The 26823-nt window shown below is 39.3% G+C and overlaps 1 protein-coding gene across 3 annotated transcripts; it reads right to left on the bottom strand.

Annotated features, from left to right (window-relative positions):
* Positions 1 to 1510: 1510 nt before the first annotated feature.
* LOC135437427 (golgin subfamily A member 6-like protein 26) lies at positions 1511 to 25583 on the bottom strand. Of its 3 annotated transcripts, none has more exons than XM_064695350.1 (6): positions 25462 to 25583; positions 11381 to 11739; positions 10376 to 10588; positions 4138 to 4318; positions 3389 to 4067; positions 1511 to 3010 (listed from the first exon to the last, which is right to left on the bottom strand). In XM_064695350.1, exons 1-6 carry the CDS (start codon positions 25580 to 25582, stop codon positions 1921 to 1923), a joined length of 2643 nt encoding a protein of 880 aa, XP_064551420.1. In that variant the 5' UTR covers position 25583; the 3' UTR covers positions 1511 to 1920. The 3 variants fall into 3 exon arrangements, with proteins under 3 accessions (XP_064551420.1, XP_064551421.1, XP_064551422.1); XM_064695351.1 differs by lacking the exon at positions 25462 to 25583 and adding an exon at positions 18588 to 18678; XM_064695352.1 differs by lacking the exons at positions 10376 to 10588; positions 11381 to 11739; positions 25462 to 25583 and adding an exon at positions 5636 to 5797.
* Between the last annotated feature and the right edge of the window lie 1240 nt (positions 25584 to 26823).

The following is a 26823-nucleotide window of genomic DNA, read 5'->3' as shown; positions in this document are numbered from 1 at the left end:
AGTGCGCATGCGAAGGAGATTGCGGAGGTTTGACCCAATCGATATTTCAGATCGGTTCATATAAACACCCTACCCTTGTAAATTTTTATGTTAGACTTAACAGTTGAATAAGTTGTATTGTAAATATTCATATAAATTTAATTTAAGTTGTTCCCATAATAACAGTAAACTTGAAATAAAGCAAACAAATGTAAAACTTTGAAACAATTACTATTTTATTTTAGGTTTTTGAAATTATTTAGCAAAAAATATGCTGTAGGTTTGCTTGGATTGCAATTTGTGTTATACTGTTATACAATCTGATCTTTAATTCATTCTTTTCTTATAGATATAGACACAATTTCTGTTCAGTTGTTGTTGTTGTTGTTGTTGTTGTTGTTGATGCTGCTGCTGGGCTCACACATAAAAATGATATAGAGTATCTGAATAGTACTTAAAAATTAATGACAATGCTGCGTGTTATAAACTTTAGCGTTTCCTTTTAGCTTACACATATAAGACTTGAAAGATTTAGATACAGTTACGGATACAGATACAATCAATGATAACAAATTAAAAGCTGTAAAGTTAACTAAATGCTAAGTACTAAAAACTAAATGTAATATTTATATGTATAGGCTAGTTAATCAATTAACATAGATGTTGCTCTTTAAATCTGAATACTAAAAACTAAATAATAAATAATGCTCAATAAATTTCACAAAAAAATACACGCACAAAATTAATTAAAGCTTAAGGTTCGAAGTTTTACAACGGGGAACTTCGTAACATTTTACAATTTTAGATTTTAAATCGGGGTACTTAAGCCCCTTCTATAGCGGGCTTTAGGTTTTTAAATTAAGGACATCAAGTGAGTTTTTTTTATTTTTTACTTAACTTTTCCGTTTGAGCTCAATGGGTAATATGTGGGCTAGACTTATATTTGGATTTCCGATTGCGGGGGGCACATTAACATTATTTTCATATATATATATACGATATCTCAAAGTTATTCCACTTTCTTTTTGATAGGTTAGAATACCATTATAATATGCATATGTTTAGATATAAATGTGTATTGTATAGTTAATAAGTTGAATGCAAATATATTCATATACTGCTTGAGCTAAATGCCTAACCCTCTCATTAGATACGGTACGTACTCAATATGTGCACTCGGGATAGCGTATTTGACCGTATTTGAAACAATTTTCGTTTTAAATATATATATTTTATTTTAATTCTCATTGAAGTAGTTCGAGAAGTTGCTCTACTGTTATACTTTTATACTACTGTTATACTGTTATTATTACTTTGCTTCAAACTTTTGATTTTTACGAAACGTTAACTGTGCTACATATAACACATGTTTTTTTTTTCTTGATTGGCTTGGTTTTTTTTTCTTCTGTATTTTATCAATCCATATGGAGTTCTCTGAAGACTGTGACGGATTCGCTTGCTGTGTTCATGTAGCTATGTGTAATATGTTTCTCATTTCCTAATCATAGCCGCAAATGAAAAGCCAGATAAATATATATATATATATATGTATGTATACCTGTATGTATGTATGTATGTATGTTGCCCTCGCCAAAAGCTCATCCCCTGAAGCGCTTCTTTATGAACTTATTTACAGCAAATTAATCCAAATTTGTTTAGGCTTATTTCTAACGTTTTTTGTTTTGTTTTTCTGTTCATTTCATTTTTAAACTTTCTTTAGTTTTGTTGCCCATCGAATTGTTCTACAATCTATGCGCGCCTGCTTTAAAAGCTATCATCATCGTAATCGTCCTCCTCGTCGTCGTCCTCGTCGTCGCCGCCCACAATTAGATCCTCCTGCTGCGCATCGGCGTCCATTTCATAAGCCTCTTCGGCTGCCTCGGCTATTTGCTCGATGACGGCCCGTTCCTCGTAGCCCACATCATCCGCGACGGGTGCCTGTCATGCCAGTGGGTGCCCCGCGGCGGCAACATCCGCATCGGCCGCATCCTCCGACCAGCTGACCTCCATGGGCGTGCCATTCAGGCTGTTGACCTGTTCGAGCATTAACGCCTCCTCGATGGACATGCGCGACGGCGGCTGCTTTAGCCGCTTGGAGAGCGTACAGCCTGCCGCGGACGCTGTGCTGGATGCGGATGAGCTGCGCATATCCTCCGACGAGGCCGAGCAGCTCTCATCCTCGGAATTGGCGCCGGAAACCATGGCCTCGCCGGCGGACTCTTGTATCTCCTGGAACTTCTTCAGCGCCTTCGGGTAGGCATCCACGCAGGCCATCAGCTTCATGGTGCTGCTGCGCGCCCGCATCTCGGCGTGGCTTTGCACCGGCTGTGGCGAGCTGGAGCACAGCTCGTCCACATGCCAATCGGGCAGAGTCAGTGCATCGCTGCTCTGTCGCTGGCGTTGCAGCTGCTGCTGCTGCTGGCGCTGGGCCGAGGCTTTGGTACAAACGGATTGGGAGCGAGCCCGGCAGAGGGGACGCGGCGATTCCACCTCCTGGCTGCCATGGCTACGCATCAGCGCCGTGGCCGACATGCTCTGCGAAAGGGGATTGGGTCCATGTTGGCTGCTCGCGTGCCCATTGCTGGTGGCCGCATTGGCGCTCTGGGAGAGCTGGCGGCGCTGGGTGGGGCTGCGTTCGCTGGTGCTGCGCAGCGAGCCGGCGCGTCGCACTAGCTTCGAGGCGGCCACCTGCGGCGTCTCATCGTCCATCTCGAGCACCCAGCTAACCGAATCGTTGCGCTCGATGACGCCCTTAATGACCGGCGATGCTGGTGGCGATGTGCTCGATGCATTATGTGCCGACGATTCCAGGCAGGAGCGCGCCGAATTGCAGCGACTGTATCCATGATTCAGGGAGCTGTCCTGCGAGCTATTGGACAGCTCGTGCAGCTGCGCCTGCACCAGCTGCAGCTGCTCGGAGCGTTGCTTCAGATGATACTGCAGCTCCTCCTTGTCGCAGGTGAGGCGCTTGCGCTTGATGCTCTCATGGTTGAAGGCCTTCTGCATCTCCTCCATTTGACGCTGAATATCTCTGCAATGGAAGAGGAAGAGTTAGTAAAGGTCGGCGGTTCAAACCCAAAACTAGTTTTCTCTTTACTATGAACAGAAACAGTGTCAAAATAAAAATTAAATAAAATAAAATTTTAAAATAAAAAAATAATAATATAATGTAAAGAGCGCCGGTTCAAATCCTCCTTTTAGATTTTAATTGAAAATATGTGAATATAATAAATTTTGTTTTTTTATTTATTATTTATTGAAAATAAAAAATTCCAGCCAAAACCTGGGCTGAGGGATAGAAAAAACCGAAGCTGAACTTTGAGCCGAAACAGACAATTTTTGGTTATTTTTTTTTTATGGAATTTTTCAAAAGCTTGAGAGGGCTTAGGGCTTAGAGATTGGCACTTACTTCTCCTTGTCGGTTTTGGCCTCCAGTTCGGTGCGCATCATCTCGTTCTGTGCCTCCAGCATGGTCAGGCGACTGGCCAGACCGCGCTGCTCGTCGTTCTCCCGCTGCAGTTCGGCGTTCTGCTTGGACAGGGCCGAAATCTCGGCCTGCTTCAGCTCCAGGACACAGCGCAGGCTGTCCGCCTCGCTGGTCAGCCGGCACAGTTCGGCGCTGCTGTCCGCCTGGCTGTTGGGCGGGCTGCGTCGCTGCGAGGAGCTGCGCAGCACGCTGATCTCGTCCTGGGACAGGGCGAGGCGATCGCGCAAATCGCGCTCATTGTGCTCGGTGCTGGCGCGCAGCGTTTGCAGCTCCTTGGTCAGCGACTTGATGCGCTCCTGCAGCTCCTCCTCGCGCTGTGTGCTTGCCGCGAGGCGAATGGCGTGCGTGTTCTCCTTGCGTGTGAGCTTCTCGCGCAGCTGCTGCTCCTGCGCCTCGTGCTCCTGCAGGCGTGTCTGCAGCTGGAGCACCTGCTGCTCGGCAATGCTGAGCTGCTGCTGCTTGTGGCGCAGCTGATGGGCTATTTCCTGATGGTACGCCTGCAGCGCCTCCTTCTTCTCCTCGTCCTTGGCCTGCAGCTGGGACTCAAGCTCGCGGAAACGCTCCTTGGCAATTAGCTGCACCTCCTGCACTTTTTCTTGTGCTGCAAGGGATGCGAGAGCGAAGACTTAGTTGGGATTTGGCTTCCTTTTGGGTGTATATTGGACACTTACCTTGTTGGAGTTCGCTGCGCTGCAGATGCTCCCGCTCCTGCTGGCGCTGTGCCCACTCCACGTCCTTCTCGTGCAGCTGCTGGCGCAGCTCCTCGCAGCTGTGCTGCGTCTGCTGCAGCAGCGCAATTGTCTCCTCCAGCGTGCTCTTCGCCTTGCTCTCCTGACAGCTCAGCATGTCCATCTGCAAAAGATGAGCAGCAACAACACGTTTAGAGATCTTGCCAGGGATTTGGCTACCTGGCTGCATTATGTGCACTCGCATTTCAAGTGCTATTCCTGGCAGTTCGCACTTGGTTTATTGTTCGTGCGAATGGTTTTACGATGGGAAAATTCCCATTTGGCCATAAAAGCGAGGAAACGTGGTTTATGACCAGCGACAAATAGCGTAAGCCAGGGAAATGGGTATTGCAAGAGTAACTATTTTTTAAGCATTTTATAATTTAAGTTTAATGAACATATTGCTGGGAATTGCTACTAGTTATATAAATAGCAGACATGGGGTATTCCTCTGATATTTATTAAGCAAGTCAAAAAGTTGGCCGCTTAAACATAATATATTATTTATTAGATCAAAGAAATTGTTTAATATTTTATATACATATATATTATATATTTTATATTGGGAATATTTTAAATATTTACCATTCTTTTTAAAGAAATTCATATCAAATGAGGTATGCCCGATATAAAAAATGTAATTTAATTTCAAAGACATTCACAACAAATGAGGTTTATTTTCATTATTTTCAAGTACACAGAGATTGATAAATTATTCAAATTAAAATATTTTGCCATTCATATTCAATGCACGCAAAAAATGATGTTCCGGCAGGTGATTTTTAATGTTTTTTCCTGCATTTAACTTTTCATTATAGGGGTATTCCTACTCTATGCTGATGGACACTATAAAAAAATAACTAGATTCCAATGCAACTACTTTAATTTAATTAACTTTAATAAATGATGCATAAGATGATATAGATGGAGGAATGCCTTTCTCTTGCTTTTGAATCTTCCTGAGATTAAATTAAAGGAATAAAGGAATCTAGACTTAAGCTCAAATATGTTTGACATATTCAAATGTCGAGGAATACAAGAAAAATCATAAACAAAATCTTAAAAAAAAAAATGGGAGTTTTGAATGGGTTCAGGGTATAAGACAAACTGAAAGATCCATAAAAGATCTTACGTGAAAAACTAAACACGGGCTTCAAAAAGAATTCAATAAAGCGAACCTCGATTTAGATATTTGAATAACCTTCACATTTCAAGCGAATGAATGCGTAAAAGAGAGCACATATGGCTATCTCGCTTTAACCAGATGTATTTACAACTGAAGCACATATATCTGTGCTGCTCTAGCGAATACTTATAAAGATTGATTGAAAAATCACAGAAACACTCGAGAATTACATAGACTATGATTTGTATAAAACCACAAGATCTTTCTGTAATTCAAAAATCTATTCCCTAGCTATAATTTGAAGACTTTTATTACCTGCTGCAGTTCGTAGCTTGTGGCAGCTGAAATATTATCCATATAACTATTTGCACTCGCCGCGCTGGGCAATGTCCAGCTGATCAAATCGAAGTCCATGGTCTCGGCGGATAACTTTTCGTTGGTAAACACAAAATTGTCAAACATTTTTGCTAATATTCTCCACAGCACGTGTTGAACACGTCAAATACTTGAAGTAGACTGACAACAGAAAGGTGCCTACGACTACTTTTATAGGCAGCAGGTAGGAACCGCAGGATAGCTCCGATCCGATCAGGCCGGGCTGGGCAGACAGTCAGGTCAAATGGCGAACCGAAAATATTTACAGGGGATTTAGAAACCTAGCGTTAAAGGGTTCTAAGTTTTTACTCCAGAAATTCAGCAAGAGAAAAAACCAAACCGAATGAACAAAATTGGGTGTTGCCCTCGGTGGACCGAAGGGCGTTTTTGGCTGCTCGGCCAGTCAACGCCTCGAGCCGAAAAATTGCCAAACCTGCGCAGAGTCTGGCTTAGTCTGGCCACCTCATGCGGTTTGGGTGCATATCAAATATGTGTATAACCAAAAAATTAGTCACAGCCTGCGTCTCTGGGCAGTTGGGGCGTCTTCGGAGGGCTGACTGAATGCACTTCAATTTGCGCACCTCCCTTTTGCTACGATTTGGGTGTGCGCGTGTCGAAGTTTGAGCGCCTCTTCTAGAGCTGCTCTAGGGTATATCTAAGTATCTTTAATCTTGGCACAAAATTTGATTAGCTCTAGTTCAAATTGCAATTGACACGTCTGAATGTGAATTAAATGCGAGCTAAGCGTAGTTTTTGTCTTTCAAGAGTCTGTAATTAGCTGTTCAACAAGTGCTTTGGAAGATTTAAAATATTGATGTAGTAAGAAGGATTTTACGAAGTGAAGAAAATTCATTTATATATAAAAAAGAAAATAGTCATGTTGCATTTGTCACTTTTCAATCGAATTTACAGCAGTCTGCAGGCTCTATAGCAGTGGCCAGACCATGTGCATGTATTGACAAGTGTGCATGTATTAGTGTGCTTTTGTTTGGAAAAAGCTCTGCTACGCTTGGCTACTGTGTCAACTGCGCTTGCGAGCTTTAAGCTCTTGTGGCGTCAGCGTCTGTGTGTTCCGTACGTGAGCTAAGACTTACAAAAAGCACTTGACTTTGTACGAGCATTGATCAGGTCTGTTCTTTTGGATCTATTGTTTTCTGTATTGTTAGATAAAATTATTTCGATACTTTACAGTGTGACTAAGTTAAACTCTGACTAACACAGGAGGAGAACAATGCTAAGCATGATATCATATATATCAAATATGGACAATTGCGGAGCTACTCTTTTGATAAAATCACAACTTGAATACAAAGAGAACAAAGATAATTTGCATTATACTGGTATGTCTTGTTTATTTAATAGTACTTATTTTGATTGTAGGATATTATTCATCTTAAGCAAGGTTTTCTATATTGAAGAACAACGAATATTTGCAATATATTTGAATGCTTTGATTTGTAAATAGTACTCACATTAATTGTTAAATGTCAGAGCTGATTTAAGTATATTTCTATAATATCATCTGTGATCATTCATCATTCTTTTGAGCAATGTTCTCTATCTCGAAGTATATCATAGGATAGACCCACATATATATACCCCTCCTCCAGTCTAGTTGATCTCAGATTTCAGTCTCATTAATTTCTCTGTCGCGGTCAGTTAATAATCGTTTGCAGTTTAAGGACATATTGATCCCCAAATTCAGACAGTCTGACATTGATTGCAATAGAGGCACGCCCGCGGCCTGTCGCCGTGAATATTGATTTCTATGTCTGCGACAAACTGATGACATTATGCGTCTATGTCTACACTACCTGAGTAAGTGAACAACTGAGTAATTAGAATGTGACTCGGCTGCCAGGACACGTCGCCGCTGACTGCACTTAATCCTTTGAGAGACTGGAGTCTATACATATATTCAGTCCACTTTTCCAATTCTAGAGCATTTCCAAGCCTTGTGACATTGACAAGTCGCGTGGCCTTCACATTTGGCATCAATATAAATGCGCACACGCTTCACACAATATCCTTAAGCACAGCGAATGTCCTTGCTTGTGCATTTTCCCGGTTTTCACACTGTATCGTGAAATCTGACTGGATCAACATATCTAAATAAATATTTATGTTGCAACAGCAGCAGCAGCCGTTTAGGCTTTTAGTGGGAAACAACATTTCTTGCGTTGGGCAATCGAGAAATTCCGTGGAAAAAGTTGCCGCGTGTTGAATGTTTGTGCAACAACCGCATGCAACAAGTTAGCCAAACATTGCGGCAACAATATTCAACTACTTAAATGTTGTATAATCTCAATGGGATTTCTAGTGAGTGCAAAAGGGAATTTTTCTTTCACCTCGAGCTGTGAGAAATTTCCACTGGCTTAGGGGAAATAACATGCACATGAAATTTGATTGATTATTAATGGAAATATAAAGCTAGAGAAGTTCTTAAATGGGACCGATAAAGTTTCGCTTTATGTAAGAAAAAAGCTTTAAGAAGTCTCGGGTAGTTTTTTTTTTTTTTATATTTAAGGAGTAATTTTTTTTCAACAAAGAGTTTCTTCTGCTTTTTGAAACTAGAGAATTATTAGTTCAAAAATAACAAGAATTATTATTTTAAAATAAATAAAATATTAAAGTCTGAGATATTCTGCAATTTATTTTATTTGAAAAGAGTTCCATAATTTTGATCATTGTCACAAGAGAAATTTCTGATGCTGGTAAATTAGAACTACAAAATTCCTAGCACACGATTTGTTTTTCTTTATCCTTGCTTTTAGTTTACTGACTTATCTTTAAGCTGCCCAAAGAAAAGCCAGAGAGAATGTGAGGCATTGTCCTCGCGCTGACAAAGGCATACTTTTTGGTATATCCTGCTCAAGGATTTACGCAATTGTGCATCAGAAATAAGAAAGAACAGCAAACGTCTTCTTAAATTATCTTCCCTCTCCCACGCTCTCTGTCTCTGTCTGTCAATTCTTATGATCAACTATCTTAGCTGATTTTCTACCTGTTGCATAGATATTTTTGCGGTTGGAAAGTCAGCAGACAAACAACATCATAAATCGATTTATGAAGGGGGAGGAGAGAACCCATCTCACAATATGCAAATGTCAAAATAATGTTTGTCGCGAATTTTTATGATCTTGTTATTGATATTTAATAGTTGAGCAAAAACAAGACAGTCGACGATTTTAACAGGTAGTTGAGAGCATAACAACAGCTACTCCCGACAGCGGGAGAGATAAATGAAAGAAAAAATACTTGGGTTGGGAGTAAAATCAAGCAAGGTGGCAAATAACTCGATCTGTGACCTTCATTCAGATAGGTAAGCTACTGAGAATATGAGAATGTATCAATAATAATAATAATAATAATTCTAAAAGAACAAAGTGCCAAGAAAAATAAAAAAAAAAAGGAAAAGCTGAAGAAATAAATTCAATTAAAAACGAGAAAGTAAAACTTTCTTCGGCAAGCAGACGATTTGATACCCTTGTAGACATTTGCCCTTTGCAGCGAGGTGAATTTTTGCTAACGAAGCCTAGAAGGCTTGCAAGTCCTTTTACCCATTGCGAAGCTATAACACATTGAGAATTAAAAGCAAAGAATGGATGGAAAAACCAGCTAAAACAAAGTTTACCGAAATCTTTATAGTTTGTTCACTATAAAACACTAAAATTATTCAACTTGTACAAGTACGTTCATTTTGGGGCTTATATCTTAAAGAACGATATTCTATTGAAAATTTGATAAATTTCAAGCGATTTTTTTTTAAACTTTAAGACAAGAGACTATATAAGTACGTATGCCTTTGAAGAATATGTGTTCACACTTTTTTATGTTAATATTTTGATGTATATAAGTTTTTCATTTTACCAACAAAAGCATGTTCTACTTAAGAATGCAAAGGGTACAATTTGTAGGTAATTCCAGCAGGTAGTTTATCCTATGCGAATTAAAAGACAATTGATATGAACTGCATTTTCAGCAGTTCTCAGGTTTTATAGAGCACAGGGAGCTGTTAAATCTGGCCAGAACAAACTGTGTTAAAACTCACACGTGTCACGAGATAATTCACAGAAAAATAAGCCAAAGCATTGAAAATGATAACAATTAATTGAATAGCGAGAAGCAGAGAGCTCACACCCTTTCGCGAAATGAACAAAAACAAAGGGTACGCACGAGTTGGAAGGACACAAAGTGAGGGTATTGAGATATGCACAGATAAAAGTATTTCAGGCAGGCCGCAAACTTGTACGTTTGCAACTTTTAATTAGTGCAAACACAAAAAAAGTGGCTCCGGCTCAGCGACAGAGCCGGATCCGGTTTCGAATGGGTATACGGCGGATTGAGTCGGGGTCTTAACGAGCGCTGCAACAATTAAACAAAATTAGCTCAAATTTAAGCGCAGCTTAAGGCAAATTTCGTGCTGCAGGCCCGAGAATTTGGTCCTTTATTAGAGCAGGTGAGACCTTTGCCCATGCTGGACAAAGGGAATCAGCAGCGCATAAAACGGAACAAAAGTTTTTCAATGCCTGACAGAATCCGAGACTCGGAAATCTCGTCGCTTCGTCGGGCAATCCCTGGCGCCAGTTTGGCTAAATCCCTCTCTCTGCCCCTCTCATGCTCTACTTCCCTCCCTCTCTCTCTCTCTCTCTCAACTTTTCTAAAAGTGCTCAAACTCACCTGCTTGGACATGAATTGAACGACAATGGCCAGTCCCAGAGTCTGGCGTTCCTTCTCCTCCTGCCATTTGTCGTTCGCCTCGAGGCATTTGGCCAAACGCTCGTAGTTCAAATAACCGTTATCCACGTAGCACTTCAGGGCGGGATTTTGGGCGACAATGTCCTCAGCCGTATCGGGCTGAATTGTTGTTGTGCTCTGAGAATCATTTCGATCCTGGTGGAGATATTAAACAGAAAGGAAAAGTTTCAGCTTGGCCATTTAAAACTCTTTGTCAAATCTTCAAGTCTAATCCACCCTCATGGGTGGAAACATGGATGGAAATATTTAGCACGAATGCTTCAACAATGCCTACATATAAAACTCTTTGTGCTGATAGTTTAACTGATGTATAGCATACAGCTCTAGTCTAAAAATCGAACAGGAACGATTCCAGTTTTTTTTTTCCCCCACCCACAAATGGAAGGTAATATGTTGAACGAATGCTTAAAGAATATCTACATGTAAAACTCTTTATGTTGATTTACTGACTGATGTATCAGTTTGTATTCCCAGTTATCTTATTTGTTTCCCACCCACATGAGTAGAAAAACGGATGGAACTATGTTGCACTAATGCTTAAAAATCGTTAAATACTAAAGCCATAAAATCGAACAATTCGCATTCCCAGTAATTTCTTATATTCCACCTATTCGGGTGAAATATGGATGGAAAAGGTGTGAATATTTATTTATTTATGATTTTTGTCCTCAACCGATTGGCTTCGAGCCAAGTATTAAAATTTTGTTCGATTAGATGTCCTTTTATTTTTATTTGTTATAGGATCAAGCTATAAGTTTATTAAATAAAAACAAAATTCATAACTCTGATAAATGTTGCATTTAAGAAACTAAATTCTGTATTTATCTAAGCCTGAAGGCGACTAATCAATATACATATATTATATTTTTTAATAAATTAAAAAATATATATACATACATATATATATTATATAAATGAAATACGCACCTCATTTGTACTGGAAATTGTATTTGTTATGTTCTGTAAAATTGCCTCATCCTTGAGCTGTTCAACTGTTTGCGGCTCCACTTCCTGCGGCAGTTGCTGCTCCAGCTGGCAGCCATTTGGCTCTATGGAATTTAATGCCTCGGGGGCGTGGCTGCCACAACGCTTCACCTTGGCCGCCTTCTCGGCAGCGCAGTTGCAGGTGTCCGCGTCAGCGCCACAGCAGCAGACCAGCTCATTGCTAAGCGAGGCGCGTTTGGAGTCCCGTGGCGTCTGGCCGGGACTGGGCACAGCTGGCAACAGAAGCCCAAATCCATTGAGCTCCTGCAGTTCCGTCTGGTCCACGCCGGAACGCAACGATTCTGCAATTGTAGAGTGAAAATTTGAAGGGTTAGTTGAATGTGGGATTAAAATATTTAAATATACAATTGGATTAGGCAAGAGTCAGTGAAAGTTTTGGTTGGCTCATCAAATGACAACAAAACAAAAAAGGAAAACAAAAACAAATGTCTGATGATAATCATAATAATGATGAGCTAATGATGACTCAGTTCAGCTCGGTTCAGTTCAGTTCAGTTCGGTTCAGTTAGGTTCAGTTCAGTCATTTGCAGATGAGTAATTGCTGTGGCTCGCAGAAACCACAAGAAATTGCCTGGGATCAAAAAGACAGGCGGACATAAATCTCAATGACAATAACAGCCATGAAAATTAAGAGAGAAAAAAAAGCGAAAGCAAACATGTCTTCATCAATTACGCAGATTATAGAGGTGTAAGTGCGACGGCCACGCCCACAAAAGCTGATAGACACCTGAGGTCAGAGGCCTAGAGACAACAGCCAAAAGCCTCATCAATAACACAAGACTGTGGAAGTTGAGGGGAGCGAAAGAGAGATCTCCACTAGACTTCAGTTAGATTGAGAGGAAGGCAGAAAAAGAGTTGGACTTCAAAGTAGGATTGAGAAAGAAGGAGAAAAAAGAGTCGAACATCAAAGTTGACCCAACTCAATGAACGATTTATCTTAACAGCGATCCTCTGTCTGTCTTCGCTACAGTCATTACTCTGCCCATTGACCACGCCCCCGCCCAGCTCTGCCACTCTCTCCCTCTTCCTCTTCCTCTCCCTCTCCTGCCTAGCCGTAATTTTCACAATTTTCTTACAAGCACGCGCCATACTCATTGACTTTGGCCATGTTACCGCATCAATTTATGGCTAAGTGGCATACAAAATTGTCAACGCTAACCAGTACAACCTGTACCACACACACCACACCGTGTCTGCACATAAATGTTCGGCATACTCTACACGTAGTCGAATTCAGTTGTTTTTCGCTTCCTCGTAAATCAATTTCCTCAACTCAACGTAAATTGTTCAAATTTTATCAATTGATTTATGAAAATAATTTCTTAATTTGAAAATTGAGTTTTGTGCTTGTGAATGTTGGAGGTAAAAATATAACAATAATTGCTTAAATATTTTAGTTGCAATTTTTGTAGCTAACAACAATTTTTATTAACTTTACTATTGCTTATAAATTATTCGGGATATTACCACAAACAATTTTTATTAATTGTTAATTTGTTAAAAATGTAAAAAAAATTTGTACAAAGATAATTTTGCAGCTGAACAAATTGTCTATTTTATTATTTTAGTTGCATAATAAAAGTAAACAACATGGAAAACAATAGGGGTATTACCTTATCGAAAATATATGTAGAAAATTGGTTTTATTGTTACAGAATTTCCTTCAATTTGAATAGTTATTATATGCACTTCAAATATATATTATGACTAATTTTGTTTTCTAGTGTGAATGCAATAAGCAACAAAAAAAAAAAACAGTTGGTATAATAATATTGAATCTTGATCTTGGAAGCACCAATTGTAGGAATACCCCTTATGAAATGAACAATAAAAAACAATTCGTAGCATATTACTTTTTTAAGCATTAATTAAAGGAATACCCCTTATAAAATGCCTTCATTGGCAGCTCAAATAAATGGACTAGACCCTAAGGTTAGATATATTTGATCACGAAGCTTCTTTCGATTAGCTTCAGTTGAGTTACTTCTTTTAAGATAAATGTATACTCCTTAAGTTTTATAGCCGCATGCAACGCTTGATCAGACCTGTCTATAAATTACCTGTTCCTGGTGAGTGCAGAGGAAAAAAAGCAGAGTGTAAAAAAGAGCATTAAACCAATAACTCAAAGTGGCTGTCGATGAGGCGACGACAGTTGGCCAATTAAATGGAACTGGACAACGACTTAAGCCGATAAACAAGCCAAATGAAAACTAAACAAGCGAAGCGGGGGGAAAACTGTTGACAGGCAGTGTTGGGTGTGGACTTAGATGCGATGATAACTGACTAACTAAAAAGACATATATATATATATATATATATATATGTATACGGCTAAAGAAACAGAGAGATACGGCATTTAATGATATTATTAAATAGTCAGGAGATAGATCATATTTTTATAGAATTTCCTGCGAGTCATAGTTAGTTTTCCAGATGTCTCCCTTGGCAATTAACCTTCTACAAATGGCACACCTGATGTGAAAGTCGCAATTGGCAAGTTGCACGTTGCAAGTCGCACTTCGGTCGCAATTTCAATGACAGGCGACGCTTTGTGCACATTGTTTTGCTTGGCTGTGGCACACGACGGGCTCGCTTTGGTATTTCAAAAATCTGGATGGTCAATTAGGCAATTAAATGGCATTAGTTACACGACATTTGATTGCCGAAGGCCACAGTTACAGTATATATATATATATATTTTTCTGAGACTCTGCTCGGCCTGTCCGTTCTCACGGATCGAGTCGCTGACAGGATCCTGCTGCGCGAATGGCATTTGTGCATTTTATGGCCAGCTAACCGACCACCTCAGTAGTTATTCACCTGAAAATGTGGCAACAAGTTTCTTTCTTACACTGGGCTCTTTTATGACTCGAGGGAAAAACCCAAACAGCGCCTGTTTCATTCACAATTTGTTTCTTTTTTTTGGTGGTGTGAGAAAATGTCTGCCTGTGTTGTGTGGGTGGACTTTCCCAAGATCTTGCGTTTAGCTACAAATTAGTCCAAGTGGGTTTTCAGTGCGAAACATTTGGGAAATGGCAAAAGGATTAATAGAAAAGGCATCGATTTAGAATTTTGAAAGCTATGCAAAATATCTCTAAAAATCTATGACAGTATATGTTACTCTTTCTAACAAAAATTGCAAGTTAATTGAGATGTTTATTTTGCAGTATTGGTATTTTGATGGAATTAAGGCAATATAGGTTTTAAATGAATATATGTATGTAAAGCGCGAAGCAAAGCCTTAAAGAACATAAGAATGTCGTAAGTAATTTCTTATAATTTTTCAACTTTCAGCCTTAGATCTCATTTAAATTCATTTAATTTGATTTATGGTAGACCTCTATATTTTGTATTCCTTTACATTTTCAGTTTCATAAAACCTTGTGAGACGAAACCTAAATTACAATTGATTAACTTACTAAACTGGCCAGATTCAATGCGCCAAAACGAATCAAGCTATTCAATTAAATCTCATTTTGGGGAGGGTAGCTATCAAATGATAGATATTTGATCTGTATATACTAGTCTAGAAGCTAAAACTCTAATTAATAGTTCCATAAAACTTATTCAGTAAATTCCCAAGCACACACACTATATCAGTTAAAAGTATAGATCCCGATGCTATTCCATTCACATTCAGTTCTATGCGTTCGGTCAGCCGAGCTCATAATGAGGGTTTTTTGGGTTATTTTATTGGCAGGGTTCAGTTTTTAGTTTTCAGCTAGAAATCAACATGTGTCAACGCCTGCTGTCACACACTGCATCACACTGTGCGGCACCGTGGGCTGATGCTTAGCTGTGTGGCAGGCGCTGTCAAGCAGTGACTGACCAACACACACACACACACACACACACACTCGCACACAGTTGCACAAAAATAATTGAAATTCCAAAATAACTTATTTGGCATTAGAGGCAGCCGCTTGAGTGACTGAACTTCATCATGGTATTCACATACGCATTCACATATGCCACATTCGCTTTTCGCATTCGCATACGCGTTTGTTGCATTGGCCACATTTGGAAAATGCAACCTGTCTTGGCCCATGGCGACCCACAAAAGTGCAACAACAACAACAACAACAACGAAAAAAAAACTAGTCATTGCCTGTAATTAAAAGGCAGCAAACAAAACAAGAGGCTGGAAAAATAAAGCACACCAAAAGCTTTAAATGAAATTTTGAAAACCAACAAAATGGCAACTTGGCATTTCAATTAGCTGCGTTTCGAAAACCGAAACTCACTTGAAAACTCAACGTCAGATTTCTGTTTAGTTTCCAGCGATAGATGGTGAAAGGGGGAGGGGGGAGGGGGGGAGGGGTCTGGTCTTTAAGAAGGGGGAGAGTGGCCGTTGAGTCTAGGTTTATTGCCCCCCGTCCAGTAGTCAGTTTATTTGCTGCGCTTTAGTGTTTTAATTGCAATTTAACTGCCAAGTGTTTAGTGCAAATGACAGAGATAGAGAGAGAGAGAGGGGGGGAGAGAGTGAGAGAGTGAGAGAGAGCGGGGACAATTTAACAGCCGCCCATTTGAACAGTCGCGGCATTTACTGTGGGCGTCTACAACGAAATACTCAAGTGGAATTAATACAAATTGCTTGGAGAAGAAATGCGCAAACTGTGTAATAGTATAATAGATATACATATAGATATATATGTATTTATATTTGCTTATATACAACACAATCTGCAGTTGGGAAATCTTAATTTGAGGATTTAAATGCGATAAATATGTGTATAAACATAGCTGACATCATGATCTTTAGGTTGTCAAGTTTGTATAATTGAAAAATCGCCTGTTTGCGAAATTTCTATTTTGATTTCCAGTTTGGGTGTTGCCACATCGCAGAAAATCGTGTTATTTTAAATGGTTGACAGCTGTCACAAGTGCAGCGCGTAGCTGCCAGCTTTTTGTCAGGCAGCTTTTATGCAAAAATTGCGGCTTTGCGGCTCTTTCAACAGTCCTCAACACTTTTTAGTACTCAACTTTCATGCTTTTACTCAACACTGCTCAAATCAAGGATATTCACCAGTTAATATTTGAGCAAACATTTTCAACTTCACGCTACTTTTACCATACTACTCAGCACTACTTTTGTGCGTTCGCAACACTATGAACTGCTGATTGTTTGTATATTCTCCAAAGTAGAACGGAAATGAAAATGAATTTGTGTACATCAATATCAATTTGCCCAAGAACTGGGCCTTTACAAAGCAATTAACGAAGGAAAAGTCTACAAAGCGTTTTCCCCGGAGCAAACAAAGAACATTTTCCTCGGAAAAACTGCCACACAAAAATTGGCATAAAAAATTGTAAACTCTGTATTTTTTGCGTGATAAATAAATTGTGTGTCTTGTTTTTTATACTTTTATGTAAAAATAGAAATCGTAGCCAGTTTATAAACAATTTGCAGTTGTAAACAACGCGAAAGAATGGCAGATAGAAACGAATTAAAGTGACCGCAGAGCGGAAGAAGTTGTCAGCTATTGAAATAATAAAAAGAAAAACCCGATGAAAGAAATGTCTGCTGAATGCCAATCAGAAGGATGAACATAGCCCTAAATGACAGGGTCTAGAGACAAGCGAATGCGCGAGTCTTTTGAGCTATTGATGATTGACTGGGACAGCTGGTTAACTTACAGCAGAGAGAAGCAGATTGTTGTTTAGTTCACTTTTCCGTTTATTACATTTTGAAATAGTTTTACAGCACTGGACTTGGCGCACTTCAAGGTCGCGCTACCCCGCCCAACGCAAAACGAATTGAAAGCAAAATCCACGCGTCACATTCTTTCATTTTTGTTTTTAATCTCTTATTTTTTTGTTTTGGCACAAGTTCTAATGCTTATTTTTAGCTAAGTTGGGGAACGCGCCGTTGCGCTGTTTTTACGCCGTCTTCACTCTATTTGGCACAATAAACCAGTCGAAACGAATTTGAGCCAAACACAAATACAATATTTACCAATTAATCACGAAAAAGCGAACGCATTACATGAGCTCGGCGAGTGTGTCACAAGGGAACTGTTCATAATTTCCTTATGGGAGAGAGGGCATATACCATATTATACATCATCTGTTAAACATATGTATATATGTATGGGGCATATAATAATATATATTACTTTTATGCAGTGTATTTTTTGCGGTTCGCAGCCGACAAAAAAAGCGAAAAGCTGTATATAAAATATGATGAATAATGCGAAATTGAGAAAACAAGAGTGCAAAATGTTGTGAGGCTACAGTTAAGTTTTTTTCGACATAATGGAGGAGAGTGCTATGCTCTAGAAAAAGAGATATTCAATAATAATAAAAAGGTTACAAAATAAAAAAAATTTTTGAATTTCATATGCATTTTACTTATTTTTAGTCCTTATCAATATTACAAATATTTTTGAACAAAATTATAAAAATGTTTGGAATTAATCGAGAGAAACTTTTCTGAAGTGCAGCGAACGATTCTCTAAAACTTTCGTTAGTAGTAACAAAAAAATAGAATAAACTAACTGTTTTTTTTAAAAGTTCGTTTAAAGAATAACTAGGTTAAGCTAATTTTTCTAGCTCAAATTCTCTCCATCTTGTTGTTAAAAATATGCTTATTAGATTATTTACTAATTAAGTAAACAGACTAAATGTATTAACCTAATAACCCAAGAATATGCGCTATAGAACATTTACTAAAAGCACGTAAAATTCAACATCAATTACAAATTGAAAGCTTTTCTTTACACCAAACTATTCGCAATAAAAATTCTTTGAAAAACAACAATAAAACGTATTTATGTATTTCCTGTGATCTTACGCCAAGACAAACCCATAAAACCCCATTTGTTTTATAGAGTATGCATGCTAATGCAAAAATAATGTAGGCATAAATACCCATATATTATAGCATATATATGCATAAGTTAGTACATATACATATATACATATACTAGCTTGTCATTTGTTTATTTTGTTGCCAGCTCTAGGTCAGACCTCATAATACTTGTATGTTTTGGTTCTGGGAATTTGCTTTTAATGCCAGACTCTTATTTCGTTTGCACAATATTTGCTCGTAGATCAACTACGTTAAGGAAATTGCGTGGCGCGAATTCGATAGGTTTATCGAAATGTTTTCGTTGGGTTGGAAACTCACCGCCAATGCCCTCGTCCTCAACATTTTCATAATCACAGTTAACGAAATTTGTTGTTGCTGACGCAGGCTCACACATTTTCACAGCGCGTAAATACTTCGCATTCGATAATTAACATAACGATTACAACCACAAAACATTCACTTCAATTGTGCAAAGTTTTGCACCTTTTTTGCACATTTTTGTTGCAGCACATTTCGCGACGCCTTTTTTTGTTGTTGTTGGTCACTCGACGAGCAAACGACAACTGAGCAAAACAAACGCCAAATGTAGCCGCCAAATGCGCCGATCGCAACAACAACAACAACAACAACGGCTACAACAACAACAACTATGTTCTAAACATAAACTGTTAATGAATTTCAATACGAAAATAAAGAGGCGCGCGCATTGGACATTTCGCTTGGCCGGTTGCCGTCCGCTAATTGCGGCACACGAACTCACCACAGTGCGTAGCTTCGGCTAAGTGTGGCGTGTGTGTTGAATATGCGATCGTTGAGTTTTCATATTTTCGTTAATATATGCCTTGTCGTCGCTCGTGCTGTGCATGCACAAAAAAGTATGCGTCTAATTAGCAGAGAGTGTGACGTCAGCTCTTCAAGAGAGAGAGAGAGAGAGAGGGAGCTGAAGCCTGGTCACAATTGCAATTGACAAGTGTTTATTCGGGTCGTTCACTGGGTCACTTAATAGCTTAAGCAGCGCGGGCAGCGAGGTTTCAACGCAATCTTAATTAATTTCATTTGACACTACGCTGCACAGTGGTTCAATACCAGTCAAAACATGGCAGAAAACTTTTTTATGTTAAGAACGAATTTGGAAAAGACAAATATTCGGAACAGTGAATGAAATAAACGAGAGCTTAAGCTCTTCAAAATAAAAATTTAGAAATAAAATTATGCAAACAATATAAGAAGTTTCTTTGGTTAAAAACGAAACATGATTTGACTAACATTTAAAAAATTATCTTTCATTTTATACAAGTATTCTTAAATAATATATTAAAGGTTACATGAGACTAAAAATAATATATGTAATAATTATGATATAGAGTCATTTAATCAAAACCTACATTTCCTAAAAAAAATATGATTTATATGCGAATAAATTAAAAGGGCTTTCAAATGAATCACTGTGCACCACTGTGCAGCAGCGACTGCCCTATGGGTAAAAATTGTTTGCCAAAATCAAGCAATAGACGGGCGTCTAATTAATGAGTGCGACATAAATCAAAATTTAATCGCCCCAAATCATGGCAGCTGTTGTCGGCCCCCAAATGGGGTCTACGCGTAGGCGTCAAGTGTTAAGTTTAAATTGCCTCTGCCACGCAACACTCAAGCGAAACACACACACACACACACGCACACACACGCACACACACATGGAGGCCTGGCCTACTGAACTTGTCAACAAGTGTTAATTGCGACGACGATAAAATATATATATAAAAAAGGGCCGAGTGTGAGCCAAAGTGCGTAAATCAATGGCAGAAAGTTGGCCTACAGCGTTGGCTAGCCAAAAACTATAAATGGCAAAATAGAAGGGAAAACTATAAAAAAACTAAACTAAACTAAAAAGAAAAAAAGAAACCAACGGGCCGCACTTGGGAGTTGGCAGCGAAGCGCGACCAACAAAAGCTCACAATTGCCACAAAACTCCACAAATCCAGTAAAATCGTAAAACACAAAATAAAAACATAAATAAAAAACAAAAAAACAAAACACCCGCCGAGTGAATGTGGGGAAAATAGCGTCAGGAAATGAACTAATTAATTCGCATGGCCAGCTATAAAGTCATGAAGAAAAACAAACTTGGCTCATTATGTGCGAATTTTTGGTAACAAAATGAAAGACGAGTTCGAAAAAAAAAAAACAAAGTGTAAATATTCCAGCAAATGCACAACAATTCGCGGGCCTATAAATTTAAATATAATTATAATTGAATTTAAAAAATATAATATCATTGCACTATATTTAAATTATAATTAAACTATATAAAGTTAAAGTTGTTAACGTTTATAAATTAAAATGTTATTAATTAACATAATAAATAGGGAAAATTTTAAATATAATTTTAAAAAAAATTATAAAATTATAATTTTTAATACGATATTTTATAATTTTTACTATAATTAAAATTATAATTTTAATTGCATTTTAATTTTAAACCGATTCTATTGTAGCTATATAAGAAAGAAATCCCATGTTGATAAGATTGGGATAAGGATAAGGAGCATGGAAAATGGTATATAACTATATATAAAAATAGCTTTAGCTCGAGCTAAAAAGCAACATTAATAGATCATATACACATTTTAATAGTATGTATTAATTAAACAAGAGGTTTTTCTTCCGACAGGCGATTGGTATAAAATGATAAATACTTGATATATCTATACTATATACTAGAAGCTATATTTTGGTGACTCTAGCTCATATTATTTGCCGAAGTTGTTCGATATCGATATTTATCGATTAGTTGGAAACGGGGCAAGTTATCGAATATCGGAAACAAACTCGATCTGCGTGGGGACTAGGAGGACCTAAAAATTTCAAGTCTCTAGCTTTTATAGGTTCTGAGATCCTTGCGTTCATACATACGGACACACGGACGGACGGACAGACGGACGGACAGACGGACAGACAGACGGACGGACATGGCTAGATCGACTCGGCTATTGATGCTGATACACTTTATGGGGTCGGAGATGCTTCCTTCTGCCTGTTACATACCTTTGCACAAATACATTATACCCTGTTTACCCATTTTTAATGGGTTCAGGGTATAAAAACAACCTACTTAAGTCAAACTCGAATTACATTTTATGCAGCTCGTGTATTGGGATATGAAATATGACGCCTTAATTTGTCGCACTTGGCAAAAATCTCGGACAATCACTAAAATCGATTAAGAGCTTGCATATGCCACACGCAGAGCAGCACAATGTGGCACACTCCTTTCTTTTGTTGCACAGTTTAACAGGCACACGACCTTAATTATGGCCTGGCAAAAAATCGCTGGCTGGCAATGACTTGCACAATGGGTGAAGGGCGAGGGTGGGGTGGCAGGGCGAATGGGATGGGGAAGGGAAGGGAAGGGAAGGGGAGGAGGAAGGGGCGAAAGAACTGCGTGTAATGCGATAAATGAACAAGTTCAATGCAAATGGCACACGAGCAACAACAGACAACAACAACAAATGAAAGCAACAACTGAAAACAACCAGCAAAAACTAACTACAACAACTAACAACAACAACTAACAACAACTAATAACAACAACAAATAACAACAACTAATAAGAAGCCATGGTGAAAAATGTGCCATCAGCTCAGCATTTAAAAGCAATTTGCGTAGCTCGCGCCTTCGCATGCAAATTGCGCATACGCCCCGTGTATGCATAAACATGTACCGTATGCAGGCCAAAAGCCGGCAACTGGCAACCGGCACTTTGGCCAATTGGCTGCTAGCCAAAATGAGAAGAAGCAGAAGAAGAAAGGCAGCAACTCGAGACTGAAAGGCGGTTATCAATCAATTCATAGCTGCTGCTGCTGCTGCTGCTGTGGCAGCCACTGCAGCCGAGTGCAACAATTTGTTGCGCTTTGCCGCACAGCGTATGAGCAGGGAGGGGGGCTGCCACGCGGCATTAGCCATTAGCCACATTGGCCGTTACGTCGCCTGCACTTGACTCCATTAGCGGCCGACTGGCTGGCCGACTGGCTGGAGGCGCCACAGCATGCGGTCACAGTTTGTTAATTCCGCGCCTGTACCGTTAATTAACGCAGCGCGCCAATTTAATTATGCATTTCATTATAAATTTTTATTTTGCTTTATTAATTAATCGATTTGATGGGCTTTCAATTTTGGGCAATTTTAAAAGCAAAACACACTTCAGAGCACTTCAGACATGACACAAGCCTTAAAAAAGCATGTGTGGCCTGCACGACTAGCAAATACCCTAACAAAATGGTCATTTGCAGTTTGTTGAAGTCCAAAACAAAGCTCACTTCCAAGTTTGTGCAGCACTGTAAACAAGCAGCGTACACTGTATAACAGTTGCACAGCCATTGATAACATGCGCATGTTCTATGCGCGCGCTCTCTTTTCCTCTCTCTCTCTCAGCTGTCAAATGCGCTCAGTGAACAATAAGTGTCAGTGTGTCACACACGCACACACACGCACAACGTAGTTACACATGCAAAAAGCACATTATGCAATTTTTATGCTGACTGCCGTCGCAGTCGCGAAAGCGAGAGAGAAAGTGACTGTGTGCTGCTGCTGCTGAGAGAGCAGGGAGCAAGTGCCTCTTACTGCTTCTTCTTCTTACGCTTTTCGTACAGTTTGTTATTATTGTGACTGGCCACAGTTGGGGTAGTCGCCTGCGAAGATGACTCATCGCTGACTTGTCTTGAGGCGGGGGTTGGGAGTGTGCGGTCGCAGGGCGCAGGGTGCAGAGCTTAGCAACAATTCTAACCACATGCGTCACATTGTAAGCGCACTTGTAGGCATGCCGCCGCTGTGCTTCTTCTTCAAAGTTTGCTTTTGCGTGTATTTCCTTTTCTTTTTTTGAGTATCTCTTGTGTTGTAAAAATCAATAATGGTCCACTCGCTGGCGCCGGGCAGCAGATGCCCCGTTATTGTGGGCGTTATGGGCGGTAAATAGGTTGTTTGTTTTTCTTGTTGCGCCTACAAATGCGTACATGCGCAGATTATCCAAAACATCAGCAAGCTGCTGAATATCAACTCAGAAATATGTAAAAAACATTTCGGAAAATTAAATTCTTCCCATTTTTAGCCTACATGATCTATAGGTCAATATATTTGATAAAAAGAAAATGTAAATCTACATACATATATATAAAAAGTCCTTAGTACAGCAAATAATGGGCTAAAGTTAAGAGGGATTAAGATTTGTTTATCGAGATATGTGGAATTTAAATGGAGTTCATATGTATGTCGGAACTGGCGGAGGAATCGGTCTGTTTGTCAAGATATTTTCATCAAACTCGGCATTTACGAGCTTAACTAATCTCACATATCTGGAAAGCAGTAAGACAAACGCTTGCAAGAGTATTAGATCTTCGACGTGCCGCAGACATCCGTACGTTCTCATTTTATCTAAAACTCGTGTGATTTTATGGGATTTGCTTCTAGAGCAAAAAACAAACACAATTGACTATCAAAAAAACCTAATAATAAAAATTATATAGAAATAGAGTTTTTTCTATTTCTATTCCATTTAGTGGTGAAAAAAAACTGAAAAAAAGGCACAAACAATCGGATTTGCAACGCGCCAAAAAGCGAATATAGACAGCAAAACGTAGACAAGAAAATAATGAGTTCGAGTTGTGGGCTCTCGTAGGGGTTCTTGAAAGGCGGGGAGAGAGAGAGAGAGAGAGAGAGAGAGAGAGAGGGGGGGGGGGGATCTTGAGTTCTAATTGCGCCGAGGTGAAAAAAAATATAATTCGGGTAGACAACAATTTGACGGCTCGTTTGAAGACAGGAAATTGTCGTAATGCTCGAGAGAGAGAGACAGAAACGTGTAACCTTATATAACACATTAAATTTGATGTTCCAGCTATTAGATAACCGCTAAGCAGTTAGAATTTTGCAGGTGGGTTGCCGTTAGCCATGGCTCTTGTTTTTTTTCCCCATGTCTTATGTAGTTTATTGGCTTACTTTAGCCAGATCTTAACTCTTGTTAAGCGCTTGTTAGCCAAATGGCCGCGGGCCACACAGCTCACAATTGGCATTGTTCGCGGCTCGTGGAGCGAATGAAGACGGAAATGGGTCAGACCGAAAGATGTAGCCAGACAGATAATATGCTGGGCATTAACAATTAGTTGCAGCTTGTTATACCCTGTAAGCCAAAGAACACAAAACAATAGAAAGCACAAATGATATTTTTCTTTTTGATTTTAAGCCATTTTTGATTCGTATGAGGAATATAAATACATTTAAGTCATTTAATCTCCCCAATCTCTGGAACTACAAGAGTTAGAACTGGGAAAATTGGTATGTGTGATCTACAGTTCTATCAAAATTAAGTGTACGATGGAGATCAATTATTACTTTGATATACAAATATCAAAGTAACTATAACGAATGTTCAGTTTTTTGTCCTCCAAAAGGAGATGTTTGCTTAGAAGATAGAAGAAGCACAGACGTCTCATATTTCGTATATAAGGTTTATCTCTTTTTCCCTGATGTTTAAATATTCGCATGATGCCCTTTAGAAATAGCGTAAGTGCATACACTATGGTCTAGCAGACACTGTAGAAACAAGTCAAGGGTATTTTCTAGTCGTATACCTGGCACGGGGTATCTACCAGTCGTTGCCTGCCTAAATAACTAGTACTTAGTACCTAGTACCTAGTACCTAGTACCTAGTACCTAGTACCTAGTACCTAGTACCTAGTACCTAGTACCTAGTACCTAGTACCTAGTACCTAGTACCTAGTACCTAGTACCTAGTACCTAGTACCTAGTACCTAGTACCTAGTACCTAGTACCTAGTACCTAGTATTTAGGATTAAGTAGTATCTAGTATCTGGTATCCAGTATCTAGTATCTAGAATCTTGTATCTGGATCTAGTATCTCTATCTAGTACTATACATCTATTATCTAGTATCTAGTATTTTTTTTAATATTATCTTCAAAGATAATATATGTATATCTTTAATTAAAAACCCTTTAAAACTGTATACAGGGTATCGCGTAGTCGTTAACTGCTGAATGTAAGCGAAGCACAAACGCAAATCGCAACAACTTTGCAGCTGTTAGCCTAAATTTCATTTCTACAGGGTATCTCAAATTCGCGCAATTGATTTTTTCACAGATCACCCTTTAGCTTTTTTTTGTTTTTTTGTTGTTGTCACTCACCGGCTGCGCGTTTTTTATCTGCCGTGGACGCTGCCTTCTGCCTGCGTGGCAGGCGAAAGGAATTCCACAGAAAGGAGCTCGCGGATGTTGCGGATTTGTGTTTGCCGCGTTGCACGTCCATTTGGCTGCCGCCGCTACCGCCGCCGCTGCTGCTGCTGCTGCATGTTGCAGCTGCCGCTGCGGCTAGTTTTGTTGGTATCCTTGTGGCGGGCGGCGCTTTGCCAGCTTTGTTGTTGTGGTTGTTGTTGCTGTGGCTGTGGCTGTGGCTGTGGCTGTTGTTGTTGTTGTTGTTGTTGGTGCTGGTGTTGAGCAGCTTTTTGGCAGCTGTCGCCGGCTGCGTTGCATAGATTTGCGACGCATTCAGATTTTTACCGTATTTCATATCATTGGGATAATCCTTGTAACTGTATTTCTTTGCCTGAACATTATTTTTATGATTTTTTAACATTTGACGAAACTCTTTGACATCCGCGGCCGTTGGCAATGAATACGTCGACGTCGACGCCGATTTGCTGCTGCTGCTGCTGCTGCCGTCGCCGTTGACGTGCAAGTTCTGTGCGGAGCCGTAGAACAGAGAGACAAACTCGTTGAGGCCCATTTTTATTTTTATTTCTATTTTATTGAGAGCAGACGCAGGCGCAGTTCAGAACGTAGAACAAAAACAAACAACAAATGACTGTCAAACTGTAGTCCATTAAGTGTTATACACAGCGCAGCGCAACAGTCGCTCGCTCGCACTCACTAACTCCCACACTGAAACGCACGCACGCACGCACGCACTTATCTGCTCGCTCGCTCAACTTCTCGCTCCACAAGAAAAGGCCCCGCGCAACGTCTGTTTGTTTGAAAGCGCGACGCGCGACTAACTTCAAGCCACAGGCGCGCGACGCCAAAGTCAACGGCGGCGGCGGCAAAGCACAAAACGTACAGCAACAAAAAATAGCAGAAAAAAAACACAACTTCAAAGCTTATGTAAAGAGAAATGCAAAAAAAAACAACAACAAAAATAGCGAAGCAAACAAATACATTAAAAAAAAAATTGTGAGTGCTGCTATGAGGAAAAGTAGGTGGGGAAATGAATTTAATTGTAACTGTGCAAAAAAAAAAAAAAACTTAGACAAATTATTTTGAGACAAAGACAAAGACTAAGCCAAAGTGGCAAAAGTTATTAATCAAAATGGGAAATGCGAACAAAGTCGGAAATATAAAGCGCGAATTAAGTTAAGTAAATTAGAAGAATTAAGATTAAATAACCATTTAAATAAATGAATATAATTATAATTAATAATAATTAAGGTAAGACTTTAAGCTTAAAGCGCGTGGATATGTTAAGATAATTTGGATTTAAATATAGTTGAGAAT

The sequence above is a fragment of the Drosophila montana genome, unplaced genomic scaffold (assembly GCF_035044405.1).
Source record: "Drosophila montana isolate Dmon_TW-CO22-7 unplaced genomic scaffold, ASM3504440v1 contig_3747_1, whole genome shotgun sequence".
Lineage (NCBI taxonomy): Eukaryota > Metazoa > Arthropoda > Insecta > Diptera > Drosophilidae > Drosophila > Drosophila montana.
This window is presented reverse-complemented; position numbering and strand designations above follow the sequence as displayed.

Bases quoted from the DNA above. Each gene is read 5' to 3' on its own strand.
- LOC135437427 (XM_064695350.1), bottom strand. From the start codon at position 25,582: ATGGACGTGCAACGCGGCAAACACAAATCCGCAACATCCGCGAGCTCC. The intron at 4,068-4,137 runs GTAAGTGTCCAA...CATCCCTTGCAG, and splicing joins GCGCAGCGAACTCCAACAAG to CACAAGAAAAAGTGCAGGAG. The intron at 3,011-3,388 runs GTAAGTGCCAAT...CTTCCATTGCAG, and splicing joins GCCAAAACCGACAAGGAGAA to AGATATTCAGCGTCAAATGG.